The sequence below is a fragment of the Podarcis muralis genome, chromosome 5 (assembly GCF_964188315.1).
Source record: "Podarcis muralis chromosome 5, rPodMur119.hap1.1, whole genome shotgun sequence".
Classification (NCBI taxonomy): domain Eukaryota; kingdom Metazoa; phylum Chordata; class Lepidosauria; order Squamata; family Lacertidae; genus Podarcis; species Podarcis muralis.
This window is the reverse complement of record NC_135659.1, coordinates 51,152,113-51,169,009: the sequence shown is the minus strand read 5'-3', so window position 1 is coordinate 51,169,009 and position 16,897 is coordinate 51,152,113. Positions and strand designations below refer to the sequence as shown.

Genomic DNA, 16,897 nt, shown 5'->3' with positions numbered 1-16,897 from the left:
AACAAAGAAAAGACTTAATCTCCCTCTCCCTCAATCTATCATCCACCCATCCATCCCTTCTTCTTGTTTCTTCTTCACCCTCGAATCCATTTTTTACCCACTATCAAAAAGATGGTTGTGGTGTCATTGGGGTGACCCACCTTTGATCAAATCTGAGTCCAGCTTTGAGCACAATCTACCAGCCAACAACCAAACACTAATGCTGGTAGGAAGGAGGGAGATGGGCATTTAAAGCTGACAAGATTTCTAATTCCAAACCTTCTGCTCCCATTCCTCCCCCTCCATCCCATCTATGTGCCTGATAATCCTCCTGACGCAGCCTAAATGGAGAAGCAGTTGCCATTCCACCTTGGTGAAATGAGAAACACAAATGAAGTGCAGTTTGGTGCTAGAGCAGGGGCTTGACTCACTGATACAGTGTTTAACATGCTGCCGAGGTATTTAGAATAGAACCGCTTGCTACCATTTTAAGAAGACAGTTTATTCATCTAAACGGCAAGCGTATGTAGAAGAGGGTCTGAGATTGACGTCTTTGGGATTAGTTTAGCCCTGCATTTTTTCTGGAGGTCGTTGTCATGGTGCTCAGGAGGTTTGTCGAATAAATGGGGCCAGCGTTCTTCTTGGGACCACATGCTAAAAACTAATACATAACGTTTAATTTACTGTCTCCGTAGCTAGCCCAGCCATTTTTCAGATAATAATATTGGATTAGAGCGACTTGCAAGGGTGGATGGGAGTCGGCAGGCAGGCATGTGGGGGCTGATGAGGAGCAATGAGAGTCGTTGTTGAGGTTCCTTGAAGCAGAGTCGATGGCTTGTGCACTTTTATTTCTTCACAGAAGCAAATTGAAAAGGGAAGTATCTTTAACTCCTTCGATCAGGGTGTTACATGCAATCTGAGAAAGAAGGCAAGGGTTTACAGTGTAACCAGAGCCCTCCCTGATGTCAAAATATTGTATCTAGCCTATTATGATATGGGGAGAAGGATCCCATCCTTTAGCTTCAAATTTTATTTTGCTATCTTGGCCCTTTCTGATACAAAGATGGTCACATTTTTGCAAGGTGGGTACTTCTCTTAAAATTGTTTCTTGCTTGCAGTTAGAAGACCAGGGTATTTGTTCCTCAAATGGTTGGTTCGTGTAGGGTTTTATAAACATTGTTTTATTTGCCTATTTATTTAATAAACTTACACCCCTTTTTTTCAAATAAATTATAATAAACTACATGATCACAAAACACAAGGAAACATCAGTTAAAACAGCAAAACAGTAACAGTTTTCACCCCCTGCCAAAGTGACCACTCCATTATCTCAAAAGACAGGAGCTTTCAGCTGTCACAAACTTATTTAGGTTTAAAGTGTCTGTGTATATGACTAATCTGAGCTGAAGTTGAATCAGTCAAGATTGTAAATCCAAACCCAACTATAAGGCTGTGGTAAGTTTAGTGAGGAGCTGTTGGTTAGTTTTTGCACATTACACACCAGCCCAGAGAAGTTAATGTAATTGGGTTGGCAAATTTCCTAGAAAATAGGCTAATAGCCACTGACATGCAAATATATGCACACTTTAAGTTGTTCACTACTTAGCTGAGCTTATTTTACAGAGCTCAGATGGTTTGGAGTGGGTGGGCACCTTGCCTGGGGTCACCACTGGGGATGGGGGATAATCCAGTGGCAACAGAGAAGTGGGTGATATGAGGCTAGGCTGGTTCAGAAAGGCTTTGCTTTTTAAAAAAATAGTGGCCTGAATAGAGAGTTAGACTTAGAGAGTTATCAGCTGGATTAATGGGAAAGAGAAGAAGACTATTTCAAGTATAACAAGCAGCATGGTAATTACACAAAAATGGAAGTCACATGAGACAACCTGTTTGTTTGTTTGTTTGTTTGTTTGTTTGTTTGTTTGTGGGACAATTCTTTGCTCCCCTAAAGGGCAGCTGAGGAACTATAGGATTGGTAGAAGGGCCACAATGCTAACAGAGAGGGAGTCCAGCTGCCCAACTGACCACCAGTGAGTCAGAAAGCTCCACCAATAACACTGTCCCACTGACAGTGTTTTGTGAATGATGAAGACCAAAGCAGGACGTGGTCAAAGGTAGCAGGGGAGGGTGTAGATCCACAGGATACTAAGCTCCATCATTATCTTGACATATCCCCCTCCCAAGAAAGAAAGAAAGAAAGAAAGAAAGAAAGAAAGAAAGAAAGAAAGAAAGAGTTCCTGAAACGTCCTGGAACTAAAATTGTGGTTAATGAGGGGCGATGAAGAGTGAAAAAAGAAAAAGCTATCTCCTGTTGCTGAGCATGTGAGCTTCACCTGCTCACCTGCTGTTTGTCAGTGACCACTGATTTTTTGGGGGGCGGGGGCTGCACTCCACCTGAAAATGAGAACATTTGCACAAATGACAAAGCATATGCAAATATATGCAAATGGGTGGAGAGTCAAATCAACATATAGTGAGCCCAGAAAATCCTGTTAGCATCCCTGTTCTCAGTAAATGAACCTCCTTAAAATATTGTCAAAGCGCTCTATCATTTCCCATAAATCTTTTTTGTGCATGGAATTTATACCTCTGCCATTGCTCTGAAGTTTGCACAGTACTGATAACCTTCACAATTTCAAGTAAACTGCTGACCATTTTGCCTGCATAGCTTGTGGTAAAAGAAAGGAAATGTCTGTGTTATTTGGGATATTTCTGAGATTAACAGGAAATCCTATAATTAGAAAAAGGTTTAATAATATACTAATATTTGTAATTACTGAATGGATCTATGCAGTTGAATAGTGTTTGGCACCAAATGCTTCTTCTGATTGTGCATTACTGCTTTTATATCTTTTTGTTTGAGTACATTTTCTGAGAGATTTTCATGCACGTTAAAAGTTAGAGGTGCAACTGAGGTGCTTTCGCTTGTATCCCTGTTTAAACCCTCAGATAGTATTTCAATGGCTAAGAAAATGCAAATAAAAAAGTTTTCTTTAACAAAAGCAATATTTAGCATGGGCTTCTTAGGGAGCCTCATATGTGGTCATTTGACCAAGGCACTGCTCACCTTTATCCTATGAATTTTTGGTGGCATCTTTCTTGTCCAGGTGCAGAGATAGTATTGCACATTCTTTTATAATCCCAGGTGATGTATACTTTACCTGTATGTATAATTATGTAGTTTCCCAATGTGTATGCCAGTGATACTGGAATGGAGATGATGGGGGAACATTATTTCATATAGTGCCTTTCACTTAACCCAACAATTCCAAGTTGCTGTCTTTACTTTTTCCAAATCATCTCTCTTTGCCTAATGGGCAGTAGTTACTGCAAGATGCAGTTGTGTACTGATGTTTCTATGTCATGACTGCCAGTGTTGTTCTTCAGTGATGTATTTCCATGTGAGAGATACAAAGCTAAATAATACAGCTACCTCTGCCACTAACACAAACTTAGGAGCACAATGGAGGACAGAGGAGGGGCAATGCTCATGCATCCATTCCTAACCATAGGCACTGTATGCAAGCCACCACACATGAGGCCCAGAAATGATATTCTTGTTTGTCCCATACTGGGTGACAGGTTTGGTATGAACAGGTGAATATTTAGCTCTCTGAATGACTTCCTGCATCATTCTCAAAAACCATCTCAAGAGTTATGTCCATCTAACTTAGAAGATGTCCCTCTCTATAGCTGGTTATTGGTGATCATGTTTTCTTAATTAGCATTTTTTGCTATTACGTATCACACATCCTTCTACGCTTCCTCTTGAGAACAAGGAACACTTTGCATTGTTAACTGCTTCTCCCTTTCCCCACTTCTTCCACAGTCAATTTTGTTGTCAGCCTCAATCAAGCGAGAAGGAGACTCTCCAACGGCATCACCTCACTCCTCAGATGATATCCATCACTCAGACAGATACCAGGTGAGAGAGCAACCAGGAGGACTCAGCTGATGACTGGAAACCAGGAGTTACTAAGTGCCACTACTAGTTCTTTCAGTGCTGTCATTCAAGTCCTTAACTTTTTAGCCTTTTATGTTTTTCAGGGATTATAATATCCCACTTGTTTAATGCATATGTCCTTGCATCTGGGAAATCTTGCCAAAAAAGTACTATGGTATACAAATGTTAAATAATACCCTTAACAGGTTTGCACCCAGTATAGCTTTCTGGTTCCTAATACTTCTTGGTGCATCATGGCATAAAATACAGTTGTTAAGTATTTAATAATAATAATAATAATAATAATAATAATAATAATAATATTTATACCCCACCCATCTCTATTTATACCCCACCCACCTCTATTTATACCCCACCCACTCTGGGCGGCTTACAGCATATCTAAAAACATAAAATCTCCCAGTACAGGGCTGCCTTCAGATGTCTTCTAAAAGTTGTCTTCTAAAAGTTATCTCCTTGACATCTGAAGGGAGGGCGTTCCGCAGGGAGAGTGCCACTACTGAGAAGGCCCTCTGCCTGGTACCCTGTAACTATTATTGAATAAAGTTAGTTTTAATTTTGATATTACTGTATTTTGCAAATGGATGGAAAATAGGACTAGGCATAATGCCCCAATTAGCCAGAAACAAGTCACCACCAGTGGGACTCCATTCTGAAAATCATGTAAATGGAATTTGCAGGTGTAAAAAGTGTTGTAGCCTTGTCAATTTTATTGGTCAGTAAGTTTTGTATAGTTTATTAAGGTGTGAACACAAAGGTTATCTGCTGTACTGTGTCCAAAGCCAATAGAAGGTCACTGTACAACTACAGTTCCTATTAGAGTCTGAAATATGCGCACACACACATTATGGGGTGCTGCCCATCATCTCCATGGGTATATGGGCTGTACTACTAATTGGAATGCAGCCAGTGCATAACTGTGCTAATGAATCAGTAGTGGTCTGAGGCTGGGATGAACGTTTGTGTCTATTGTATGACTAATATATCTAGCATTATATGTCTTTTCTTAATTGTTAGTAGCTCCGGCCATAGTCATAGTTTATATAGTTCAGACTATGCCAGAGATATGAAGTGCTCGCACTCTGTACTTTCTGCTAGTTCATGCTCTCAAAAATGAATCAACACTGTTCTGAATATTGTCAAATACAGATAAACATTGCTAATAGTATTCTTCTGTATGCAGTAAGTGATCCCAGTTTGCATTTGATGGCTTTACTTTTCACAACAGGCACTTCATGGAGACTCATAAATTCTTGATGGAGAGGCAAATGGGAATTATAGTTTGCTTTTATAGGGGTAGAAGACCGGAGGATGATCCTTTTTTGTATTTTTTACTGCTCTAGAATTTGCAGGCCGGAGTAGTACAAAGCAACTCCAGTGAATAACTAGAATATGACTAGGGAAATACACAGGCATCAGAGATAAATCTCCTCTGGGAGCTAATCCAATGGGCTTTATGCAAATAAAATAAAATTCTCCCCTTGATTCCAAGAGCTGCAAGCTGAGCTTTTCACATACTGGATGTGTGCCCTGATTATATATTTCTTTAAAACTGCAGTGCTGGTAATTTTGCATTGCAAGTTCTTTATGGCATTTATGATCTGCTAGGAAATATACTGTATATATTAGTGAGAGATTGGGAAGCAAACTTTTGCTTATGAGGTTGTTCTGAAGGAAATTTCACAAAGTTTGCACTGATAAGCTCTGTTGGTGGCTTAGCAAGGACAGAAACAGTTCACCATTTAGCCCATAGTGATCACATGAAAACTTAACCTGATGCACCTGCAATTGCATGGGGGAGCTCTCTGTGATAAAGCAAATACCGGTATTTCCACATCCCTGCTACCAGTGATATGTAGAGAACATATATTTTATGTGGATAAATGGTGCAGTCAGCTGCCATGAGGTTACAAAAGTTAGATGCAGATTACCATTTACTATGTAATTGCCACTTGCAAACACTACGGCATGCATGCGTTTGCAAGTGGCAATTACATAGTAAATGGTAATCTGCACCTACCTTTTGTAAAGCATCAACAGAGCTGTCCTGTCCAAGCTTTCTAAAATTCCTTACAGAATAACCACATGAACCACAGCCATACATCTAGAGCTGTCAGAACTGGGCCATGGGTTGTGGTCTGGAGTTGGGAACATGGAGTCAGGACCCAAGGGAAGTGAGAAGGCAGGGTCAGAGAATAAAGACTGAATAGCAATTAGTACCAGAGGTGAAATCAGAAGACAGGACTCAGGAACATAGAGTAATAAGGATCAGCAGACAAAAAACCAACGCAGAGCCAGTAGGAGTCAGGACCATAGTAAAATCAGGATCAGAGGGTAAACCAGAAGGCAGAACTAGGATACTTCCACATGACCTGTTTATTGAACATTCATCCTTGTTTTACTCTAAGTTGCTACTGGAAGCAGTTACAGATAGGTAGCCGTGTTGGTCTGCCATAGTCAAAACAAAACAAAATCCTTCCAGTAACACCTTAAAGACCAACTAAGTTAGTTCTTGGTATGAGCTTTCGTGGTATCTGAAGAAGTGTGCATGCACACGAAAGCTCATACCAAGAACTAACTTAGTTGGTCTTTAAGGTGCTACTGGAAGGAATTTTTGTTGCTACTGGAAGGATTTTTTTTATTTTGTTTCATCCTGGTTTGTTTGCATTGTTATATGGCTTCCCGTCAATCATTTCCAACACTTTCTAGTGTGTTGCCTCATCACTTTCTGCACCACGAAAAGTCCTTTTTCTAAATGCGGGTTGTTGTGCAAGAGCACCAGAATGCTTTAATGTACTTTAATTGTGCAAACCTAAATTAGCTGGTATGCAATTAAATCTTTCCTGCAAAATAGTAACAGTCTGGAATGGATCTTAGTAGAACAAGCAAAGTTCTACTGAGACAGGAAGCCCTCTTGTTTTCCTTCCAGCCCAGGCTTGAATAGTCATTCTGGAAGGTACCTGCCCAAGAAGTTGTAGAGATTTTGCTTGCCACATGGCATAATTAGTGGTCAACAGTTCCTGAAATATGTATTTAGATCTAGTTGGATACAAATGTAATCTGGTAAAGCAAGGGAAAAGTCAGTAGGAACAGAATTAGGAAGTGAAGCATTATTATGAGAGCTGAAAGGTTGATCAGAAAACTAGGATCTAATCCAAGTTATAATTTGGCAGCCAAAATTAGTTGCTAGCTCTCTCCTACTTGGCTGTTTGGCACCCATGCTGCATTTTTCTGTGTTCTTATAGAAAAGGGGAGAAATGTTTTAAGTTAACAGTGTTGTCCCACATGCATTTGATTTAAACTAGAGTTACAGAAAGGCTACTACAAATATTGTTGTGGAATTATGGTATAAAGAAAAAGAACAGATTATGTTGCAATTGAAACTGTCCCCTCTGCATTTGCAGCTCAGGCCCAGAAGCCTTGAATTGTTTTCAGAGAGAGCAAGTGAAACTGACAGGAAGTTGTTGGTTTTTTTGAGTGATCATGTTGAGTGAAATAGCAACGGCAGGATGGTTAAGGAAAAGAGGTGAAAGGAAGCAGAAATGTAGGTAGGTAGGTAAATGAGAGGTTTGAAGTTGCTCTGGCTGCATTAATCTGACATCTCTTGAGTAACACAAGGAGAACAGTATTGCTTTTTGAAAATGGAATTTTTATACTGTGTCCTTTCTTCCCAGCTTTCTGCATAAGAATAGGATTAATGACATGACTGTTTCTTGACAAAAAGAAAGAACTGTTCCAGTTAAAGAGTATGTTAGCATTCTAACACAGAGAATCAATTTAGGTCAGGTCCTAGAAAATATTGGAGCATTCCTATCTCTCCTTGTAATAAATGTGAAATGAGGATGCTAAGCACTAGACAGAGTCAGGTTCCAATATTCCAGACCAGGGTTTGGATAGTAAGTAGAGTGGAGCTGCTTGGTAAAAGTGCAATTTGCCTGAAGAAAAATCCATTAAAAATAGGATTTCACCCTCTCTCTAGGCAGTCAAACTGAGAGGAGGAGCCAATCTCATTCAGCCCAGGTACATTCTGCCTTTGGCAGAATCAGTAGGCTATAGCTCCTTCTGTAAATGTGCTGGCCCATGTTCCCTCCACCTTCCATAGATATTGCCAGCATGTACAGTACTAATCAGGCCATTAAAATATGCTTACATTATCCAGTTTATTACAGAGATTTGTTTTTGCTTTGCACAAGTACACACAATGCCTTTGCTGGTTGCTGGCTGGTCTTTATATGGGCTGATCTTGTCTTCCAAAGATTCATAATACACACATCCTTTGAAGATGTGCTTAAACCAGTGTTTCCCAAACGTTTTTGGGCAACGGCACACCTGTTTACCGGAAAAAAATCTCGCGGCACACCACCATTAAAGCCCCGCCCCCGTGACGTCATTCGGGGAGCCGGCGGCCCGGGCCTGAGCTGGAAGGAGAGGCGGTGCTTTTCGGCACAAGGCAATCGGCCTGGAATTGTTTCCCGCGCGCTGCGAAAGGGAACAGCTGCGGTCGCGCGAACCCTCCGGCGCTGGGAGGGGAAAGGGCGGAGTCGCAGAGCACCAGCTGGCCGAGCGGTTGCGCGCAGCGTTGCGCTTTTGGAGAGCGTGCGGCTGCTGCTAGGGGATCCGGGGACGTGAGCAGGCCTGGCCCGACCCGGGTTGAAGGAGGACAAGCTGGCAGCGCGCCAAGTGAGTTCGGTTGCGCACGACGGCCCCCGCTCCCCCCACCCCCGCCGGATCCTCGCCGCCGCCGCCTCTCGCCCGCCTCCCTCCCACGGCACACCACCCGATGTCTCACGGCACAGTAGTGTGCCGCGGAACACCGGTTGGGAAACACTGGCTTAAACAGTAGAGTGAAGGAATTCCCTATGGTACTCCCTAAACTCCAAGATACGATACAGTATTTTGCACCCAGAAATATAAAGACTAGTATATTGTGATGTGCTGCATTTTTGCACTAGTCACTGAGGGATAGTCCATTGGCAACTCAAGTGCATCAGATAATGTGGATAAAGCTTCTAAAGAAGAGGCTCAGTGTACTAGAACGAAGCTGCCAGCCGAGACTTCACTTGAAACAATTGCCCTCCTCCTCTCTCCTCAAAACCTCAATAATATGTATTTTACTACTTGTTTTAGCTTACAAACTAATGTCTTAACATCTGTGAAATATAAAGCATTTCATTCATATATCAGTTTGTGACAGATGCAAGGCATTCGCTGTTTCTTAAAATCAGTGCAGACTTAGCATACAGAGGTGCTAATTAGGAATATAAATAGACAGCAGACAGTTGAGATTGCCCAAAATACTTGATTTTTCTTTCCCCCCCTTCAAAATCATGCTGTCTACTTCTGTGCATACTGTATTGACCTAAGATATCTTACCTGCAATTGACCCCAGTGAATTATAATGAATATAAATGGGAACAGACTACAATAAATAATTAGTAATCTCTCATTTAAGACTGTACAGCTAGTGTCCCCACCTTGTAGGGGAGCTGTGCAAGAGAGATCAAAATGAGTTAAAAAGTATAAAATAGCAGAGAGATCAGGAGGGTGCAGACCTGTCCCAAATTTCATCCCTTAAGTTATGTATTTACTGAAAAGAAACATGGAAAAGCCCGGTATATTGAAATAATTCAAAAGCTTAGGAAAAAAGCATTTCGAGAGGCTTACGGTTTTTAAAGGTTGGGTTTTTTTAAAGCAATTTAGGCCTCAGGATTGCAACACTGTCACACATGTTTGCCTTTAAACACTTGGATAGTCTTTGATGGCTTCAGCAGGATTGCTAATAGGATCAAAGTGAATCACTTCCCTTAAGTGTTTGCAGGATGTGGACCCTGGTTGGCAGGATGAAGGCCATTTTATAGATTTATCATTCTTGCAATCACTGACTGTGACTTTAGAGTCATAAAAGAATAAAATAATGACTGCTTTGTCCAATAACATGTTGTATTTGGTAAGGTTTTATCTTCATTTCATCCCTATAGAGAACTTCAGCTCATCACTGCCTTTTGACAGGAAAAGGGAGGAATGCTTATGTTTCTAGGAGTCTACAAGACCTGCACACACCACTTTTTGTTAGCCCTTTTTATTATACATGCACACAACAGATAAAATACTAAGTATTTCACATAGCTTAATAAAACGCCAGACTTTCCACGCATGCCAAGAACAATTTACTGGATGTGATTCTTGCAACGTACAGTGATACCTATAGCATTTCTTAGAAAAGAGGTGCCTCTCTGAATGGAGACCTCAATTTGTCAAGAGGGGTACCTTTATACAGTTGCAGCTTGTGTGCAAGTGTGCACTGCTGGGTTGTTGGTTTTCCTCTGCTTAGCCTCACAACTGTTATTGCTGAGGGTTCTTAAGGTTCAAAGTTATGGAGCTGCTTATACCTGGGAAGTTACTTTATTGGTTCAGGGCACCCAAAAAGGCAGCTTGTCTTCTATAGAAAGTTGGAGTGGGTTCCTGCACTTTTTGTAGTAGAAATAAGCCGTGTTTTTTTTATAAAAAAATATTTCGGGGTACTCTTTTTCCTACTCATATTGAGATACTGCCCCTCAATGAGACCAAACTTAGATTCACAAAATGTTTAGGGGTATGCGAACCCCTGCATCCCCCCAGAAGAAAAGCACTGGATATAAGCTTGAACTTTCTGTTTACAAGGGAGACAATATCGGGGTACTTCTGTATCTGCTAATTGCAAAGTTATCTTTCCAAATTTTGTTAGCTTGAGCGGCTAACTTGCCATTTTCCTGCTCATTTCTCAAAGTCTCTGCAAGTTAAATTTCTGCTTGGGGAGCAGAATGCATCTTGTCTGTAGTTGCACAGGAATGCATGTACACGTATGAACACTTAAGACACAGGGAGGCAGCCTTGATGTGACGACAGGGGTGTTGTAAGCATTTAGCAGTGTCCCTGTTTCCTGCGCCGACTTGCCGGAGGATTTGCTTGCGTAAAAGAATGTCCCTTCCGTGCTTCTCTTCAAAACACAGACGTCCACTAAGGGGGCAGATTTTGGGGGAGACGCCGAGCGACGGGAGGGGAAGTGCTGCTTTGTGCCGGGGACGTTTATAGCCCAGCGTGGGGATATGGGGAGTGAGCAGTTGCCTCTCGGGCATCCGGCTCCTGGTGGTGTTAGAGGAGGGGCTGAGGGAGATCGCATCAAGCCGGGTGGTATTTGCGGCGCGAAGAAGGAAGCGTGGTAGCAAAAGAAAAAGTCCCGAGTCCCAGACCGCTCTTTGCCGCCCCGTTGCCATGAGAACAGCTTCCTCCCCCTGAACTCTCACCCCGCGCAGGCCGCGGCGGCGCCTGGTCACATGATCGGAGCTAACATGGCGGCGGCCGCTGTTATGGGGAGCTGATTGCAGGTGCCGGGGCCGTTGCCTGCATCCGCCCTCATCCCCGGCCATGCAGAGCGAGAGAAGGGAACCCGGTGGTCGAGAAGAGGTGCGAGCGGGGCGCGTCTGAGAGGCCGGAGCGTCTCTGGGGCCGGAGCCGCTAGGGCAGGAGATGGGGCTTGTTTACATCCGAACGGGGGTTGGGCCATCATCCCTGAGGTGGGAGGGGTCTGCTTATATCCATATCCATAAACTTGGAGGGTGCATTTTTTTTCATTTAAGGACGAGGCATACCCTCCTCCCCTCTTCGGGGCCGTGCAGAACGGCTTTGTTTATCTAAGGATGACACCGGGTCCCTGGAGGGGAAAGGCCAGGAGGAGGTTGTTTATCTTTGGTATCTAGGAAATAAGGGCAATACAGGTATACTTGTTCATTTGTAGGGAGATTAATTTATAGCTAAGCCAAAGCTAGACAGCATGCTGCAGGCTGCTTTTCTCCGTATAGTAGTCTTGTAGGCTGAGGAATTAGAGAGTGGGGAAGTGGTATGGAACCTTGCAAGCAGTTGGGATGAACGGGGCGCCTATATTTGGGGTGCTGTGGATATCTATATTTGGACAACAACCAAGTCAGAGGAAATGTGGGTGTATATGTGTTTGAAGAAGTTATCTGGGGAAGATTAAATTGTGGTATTGGTTTGAATTGGTAAATGGAGGCAACGCCCAAAAGGGAAGCTTGTCAGGTAGATGAGAGTGCTGTGGTGGATTTTTCTAATCTAATTCCCCCATACACTCCCCAAGACTGCTTCTCGGAATGGGGTAAATAACTCTGTGGTTTTCTTACCAGCAAGTTCCTAATGCTTTTTTGCTCCTGATCTTCTCTTAACAGACCTTCTTGCGAGTGAGGGCAAACAGACAGACCCGGCTGAATGGTGAGTGCAGCAGAAATCCTGTACCATTTTCCCCCTTGTTCCGAGATGAAGACTTTCATTATCTGGGCCTAACAAGTATAATGCTTCCTTTCTTTACAAGATTCCTGAACTAAATGTGCCCCAAAGGGTTAAAGCTTCAAATCAATCATTTGTATTCCTAACATGTTTTGTTCCTCTCTGAACCCTATCTTAAGTTGCTGCCCCTGGGTTACATTTATGTAGGCCTCCCAATGACATTGCTTTTCAGGCAGCTTGCAAACATGAAATATAATGCGGTAAAACAACAATTGCAGGAAAATATTGTCAGCAGAGGTAAGAGAGAGAATCATTTACTCAACATTATTAAAAACACACCATGTGGAAGCTGTAGATTACAGTTCAAAACTTTAAATAATCACAGATCTAAAATGCTTGGGAGAATTATTTTTTTTAAGTATTTTACTTGGCATTGAAATGGCCATCAAGAGGTGGCAAGCAGGCCTCTCTGAGGAGGGCATGCCACAATTGGGGTACCACCACTTCTTGTTAAATGGCCTGGTTGCTATTGCAAAGGAGAAATAATCAATGCCAAGTAGAATAATTATTTTACTGCTTGCCTTTTTAAAAATAATGATTTTCTTATGGGTGTAATAAGATTAGTCTTTTTTCCCCAATGGCATTGTTTTCACTTGCTTACCTGCTATAATCTCCAGCTGTCAACAATACCTGCTTACAGCTAAAAAAAATACATACAACTATAATTCCTGTTTGTTTCATTTATTACAACTTTTTTTTTAATTCCACCTTTCTTTCAACACCCTCTCCCAATGCTGTGAAACAATGTGCAGGATAAAGGCCTTTAATATCTCATCTGGTTATATGGACCTGATACCTCAGTAATTTGCAACTTGGAGCTGAACCTAACTATTACTACTGTGTATGTAATAGCAGATTCCATAATTTTTGGTCTTAGGATAGACCTGCCTTCAGAGAAGTAATTAATTCAAGATGTATTTTGTAATTTTTATCCAATAGTACGTAAAACACAGTGAATTGTCACTAAGCAGGAATAATTTTTCAAATATTTTATATAGTGACCCTTTATTTTAATTGATTCTACTTCCACTGCCAGTGAACAGAAAAACATGTACTTTTATCATCTTTAATTTGGTCAAGAGTAAAGATTATGAAAATTCATCCCTGAAAAGTTAAGAGCAACTTTAAATTATCCTGACAGTGCAAGAGGAAATTTTCCTTGAATTCTTGAATGCCAGCAAGATTCAGAGCTGTAACATACTATGTTGGATAAAAGAAGAGAGCTCTTGAATTAATGAGGACTGTGCACTATGTAGTGAATACATGTGATCTGACTTTCACATACACAACTACAATATATTTCTGCTACTGAATAATTCTGGGATATGATTAATGAATACAATTGCAGTATTCTATTGATCATTTTGCAAACATTCCCTTAGGGCACTTGGAGCTATTACTGGAAATGATTATTGCAGAAATGCTAATATTTTTCAAAAGAACATGATCGTTTTTGAAAGCAGACCTAGGTTTTGCCAAATATATTGTATGTTGGCTGTATTTGGACATAATGCTAAACCAGCATTCCCCAACTGGTTGCCTCCAAATGCTTTCAACTTCATTTGAAGGGGCATGAGTCCTGGGCAACCTGTTGTTCATTCTCACAATGCTAAAGTGTGGTTTAATATTGCACCTAAACCATTTTATTGTTTCTGTGTTAGATCATTGTGAGTGTTTGGTGTCCCATCATAAACACATCACTTGCTCTTCTTCCTCATTATCTTTACTAACTGCTGTGTTGTGTTAGTTGTATATCTTGTGGTATTTGAAGAACAGCTAAAGTTATAGGATAGTTGGGAGTCTAAAATCAGCAAGGAAAAGACAGGAGCTTGGGTCTTAAGTCCTACAGTGCTTTGATTTGTTAAGTCACATAACATACAAGATTCACATTCCTCTTTCAGTCCCTCACCCCACCTTTTCTATGTACCTGAACACCATTACAGTTTCATTCTTTGGAATACTATTATTAGTCAAGCAGAACTAGCCCAGCCATAAGCTTAAGTAACAAGAATGATTATCTGCCTAGGATTAGCAATATATGAGTAGTTCAGAATCCTTCGGTTGGAGATTGCTTTACACTTGCTAAACAACTTAATCAACTCTTGTATTTTTGTTCATCCTTCCTTCAGGTTATTTTTAGTCTAGATTGGCACTTTCTGTAGACATAGGCAGTTCATTTGGCCAAGCAGTTCAGATGGCCAAGCATGCAAAAGGAAGGGAGATAGTAGTAATGGGGGACTTCAATTACCCAGATATTTCTTGGATGTCAAACTCAGCCAAGAGCATAAGGTCAAACAGATTCCTCACTGGCCTTGCAGACAACTTCATTGTCCAGAAAGTGGGAGAAGCAACAAGAGGAACAGCCATTTTAGATCTGGTCCTAACCAATGTTGATGGCCTGGTTAGTGGGGTAGAAGTGGAAGGATCATTAGGCGCGAGTGATCATGTTCTTCTGAAGTTTACTATACAACGGAAAGGAGCAGCCAAGCATACTAGGACTCAATTTCTTGACTTTAAGAAAGCCGACTTCATAAAACTTAGGGAAGTGCTGGGTGAGATCCCATGGACAGTAATACTAAAAGGAAAGGGAGTTCATGATGGCCGGGAGTTTGTTAAGAGGGAGATAGTAAAAGCACAACTTCAGGCAATACCAATGAGACGGAAACATGGAAGGTGCCTAAAGAAGCCAGGGTGGCTATCTAAAGAACTTTTAACTGAGTTAAGATTAAAAAAGGATGTGTACAAAAAATGGAAAAGGGGGGAAACCACCAAAGAGGAATTCAAACAAATAGCCAGCACATGTAGACACAAAGTCAGAAAAGCTAAAGCACAGAATGAACTCAGGCTTGCTAGAGAGGTTAAAAGCAACAAAAAAGGCTTTTATGGGTATGTCCGTAGCAAAAGGAAGAACAAAGAAACAGTGGGGTCACTCAGAGGAGAAGATGGTGAAATGCAAACAGGGGACACAGAAAGGGCTGAACTCCTCAATGCCTTCTTTGCCTCAGTCTTCTCCGATAAAGAAAACAATGCCCGACCTGAAGAATTTGGAGCAAATGATTCAGCAGAGGAAACACAGCCCAGAATAACTAAGGAGATAGTACAAGAATACTTGGCTAGTTTAGATGTATTCAAGTCTCCAGGGCCAGATGAACTGCATCCAAGAGTATTAAAAGAACTGGCAGATGTGATCTCAGAACCACTGGCAGTCATCTTTGAGAATTCCTGGAGAACAGGCGAAGTCCCGGCAGACTGGAGGAGGGCAAATGTTGTCCCTATTTTCAAAAAGGGTAAAAGAGAGGACTCAAATAATTATCGCCCAGTCAGTCTGACATCAATACCAGGGAAGATTCTGGAGCAGATCATTAAGCAAACAGTCTGTGAGCACCTAGAAAGGAATGCTGTGATCACCAATAGTCAGCATGGATTTCTGAAAAATAAGTCATGTCAGACTAACCTGATCTCGTTTTTTGACAGAATTACAAGCCTGGTAGATGAAGGGAACGCAGTGGATGTAGCCTACCTTGATTTCAGCAAGGCATTCGACAAGGTGCCCCATGATATTCTTGTAAAGAAGCTGGTAAAATGCGGACTTGACTATGCTACCACTCAGTGGATTTGTAACTGGCTGACTGACCGAACCCAAAGGGTGCACATCAATGGTTCCTCTTCATCCTGGAGAAGAGTGACTAGTGGGGTGCCACAGGGTTCTGTCTTGGGCCCGGTCTTATTCAACATCTTTATCAACGACTTGGATGATGGACTCAAGGGCATCCTGATCAAATTTGCAGATGACACCAAACTGGGAGGGGTGGCTAACACCCCAGAGGACAGGATCACACTTCAAAACGACCTTGACAGATTAGAGAACTGGGCCAAAACAAACAAGATGAACTTTAACAGGGAGAAATGTATTTTTTTTTAAAAAAAAGATATTTATTAAGATTTTAGGCAATAAAGCAGAGTTCACATTCACAACCAAAAAGAAAAAAACACCATCACAATCAATCAACAAAGCCAAAGAAGAAAAGGGAAAAAAAACGCAGTAAAAAACCCCCCATACAAAATAGAAGAAAAAAGACATAAAAAAAACATAAAAAACCAATTTCTTAGATATTATTTTCATATCCCTCCTTCCAGACTCCCTCACATCTCCCTTTTCTGTATTCCCTTTTACAGAATCTTGTTCAGCAATACTTCACCTTCTTTTAAATCTTATTTTGTATTATACATTTCAACTATTATATCTCCAATTTTTCCCTTTATTATCAATTATTTGAGTTTGACATAACATTATTCTAACTTCACCTTTGTTCTTATAAACCAGTTTTTCCATACTCTTTTCAGCTATGTCACTAATGCCATATTATCTTTATATCCTGCATCATCTAACATTCATACAATTTACAATGCTTTTGCAAGTAGTCTTTAAATTTCTTCCAGTCCTCTTCCACTAGCTCTTCTCCCAGGTCTCGGATTCTGCCAGTCATTTCTGTCAATTCCATATAGTCTATCAGTTGCATCTGCCATTCTTCCAGAGTGGGCAAATCTTGTGTCTTCCAATGTTTTGTGATGAGTATTCTTGCTGCTGTTACTGCATACATAAAGAAAGTTCTATCCTTC

General features: G+C 41.3%; 1 protein-coding gene across 9 annotated transcripts in view; it reads left to right on the top strand.

Moving 5' to 3' along the window:
- RNF220 (ring finger protein 220) overlaps positions 1–16,897 on the top strand; it is a 330,113-nt gene that overhangs the window by 237,708 nt on the left and 75,508 nt on the right. For 8 of the 9 annotated variants that reach the window (XM_028733705.2, XM_028733697.2, XM_028733704.2 and 5 more), the window contains 2 exons: positions 3,806–3,901; positions 12,160–12,202. In XM_028733705.2, coding sequence (XP_028589538.1) covers positions 3,806–3,901; positions 12,160–12,202 — 139 coding nt within the window. Of the gene's footprint in view, positions 1–3,805; positions 3,902–11,205; positions 11,384–12,159; positions 12,203–16,897 lie in introns of those variants that run through there. The other variant, XM_077928792.1, reaches the window with a different exon arrangement.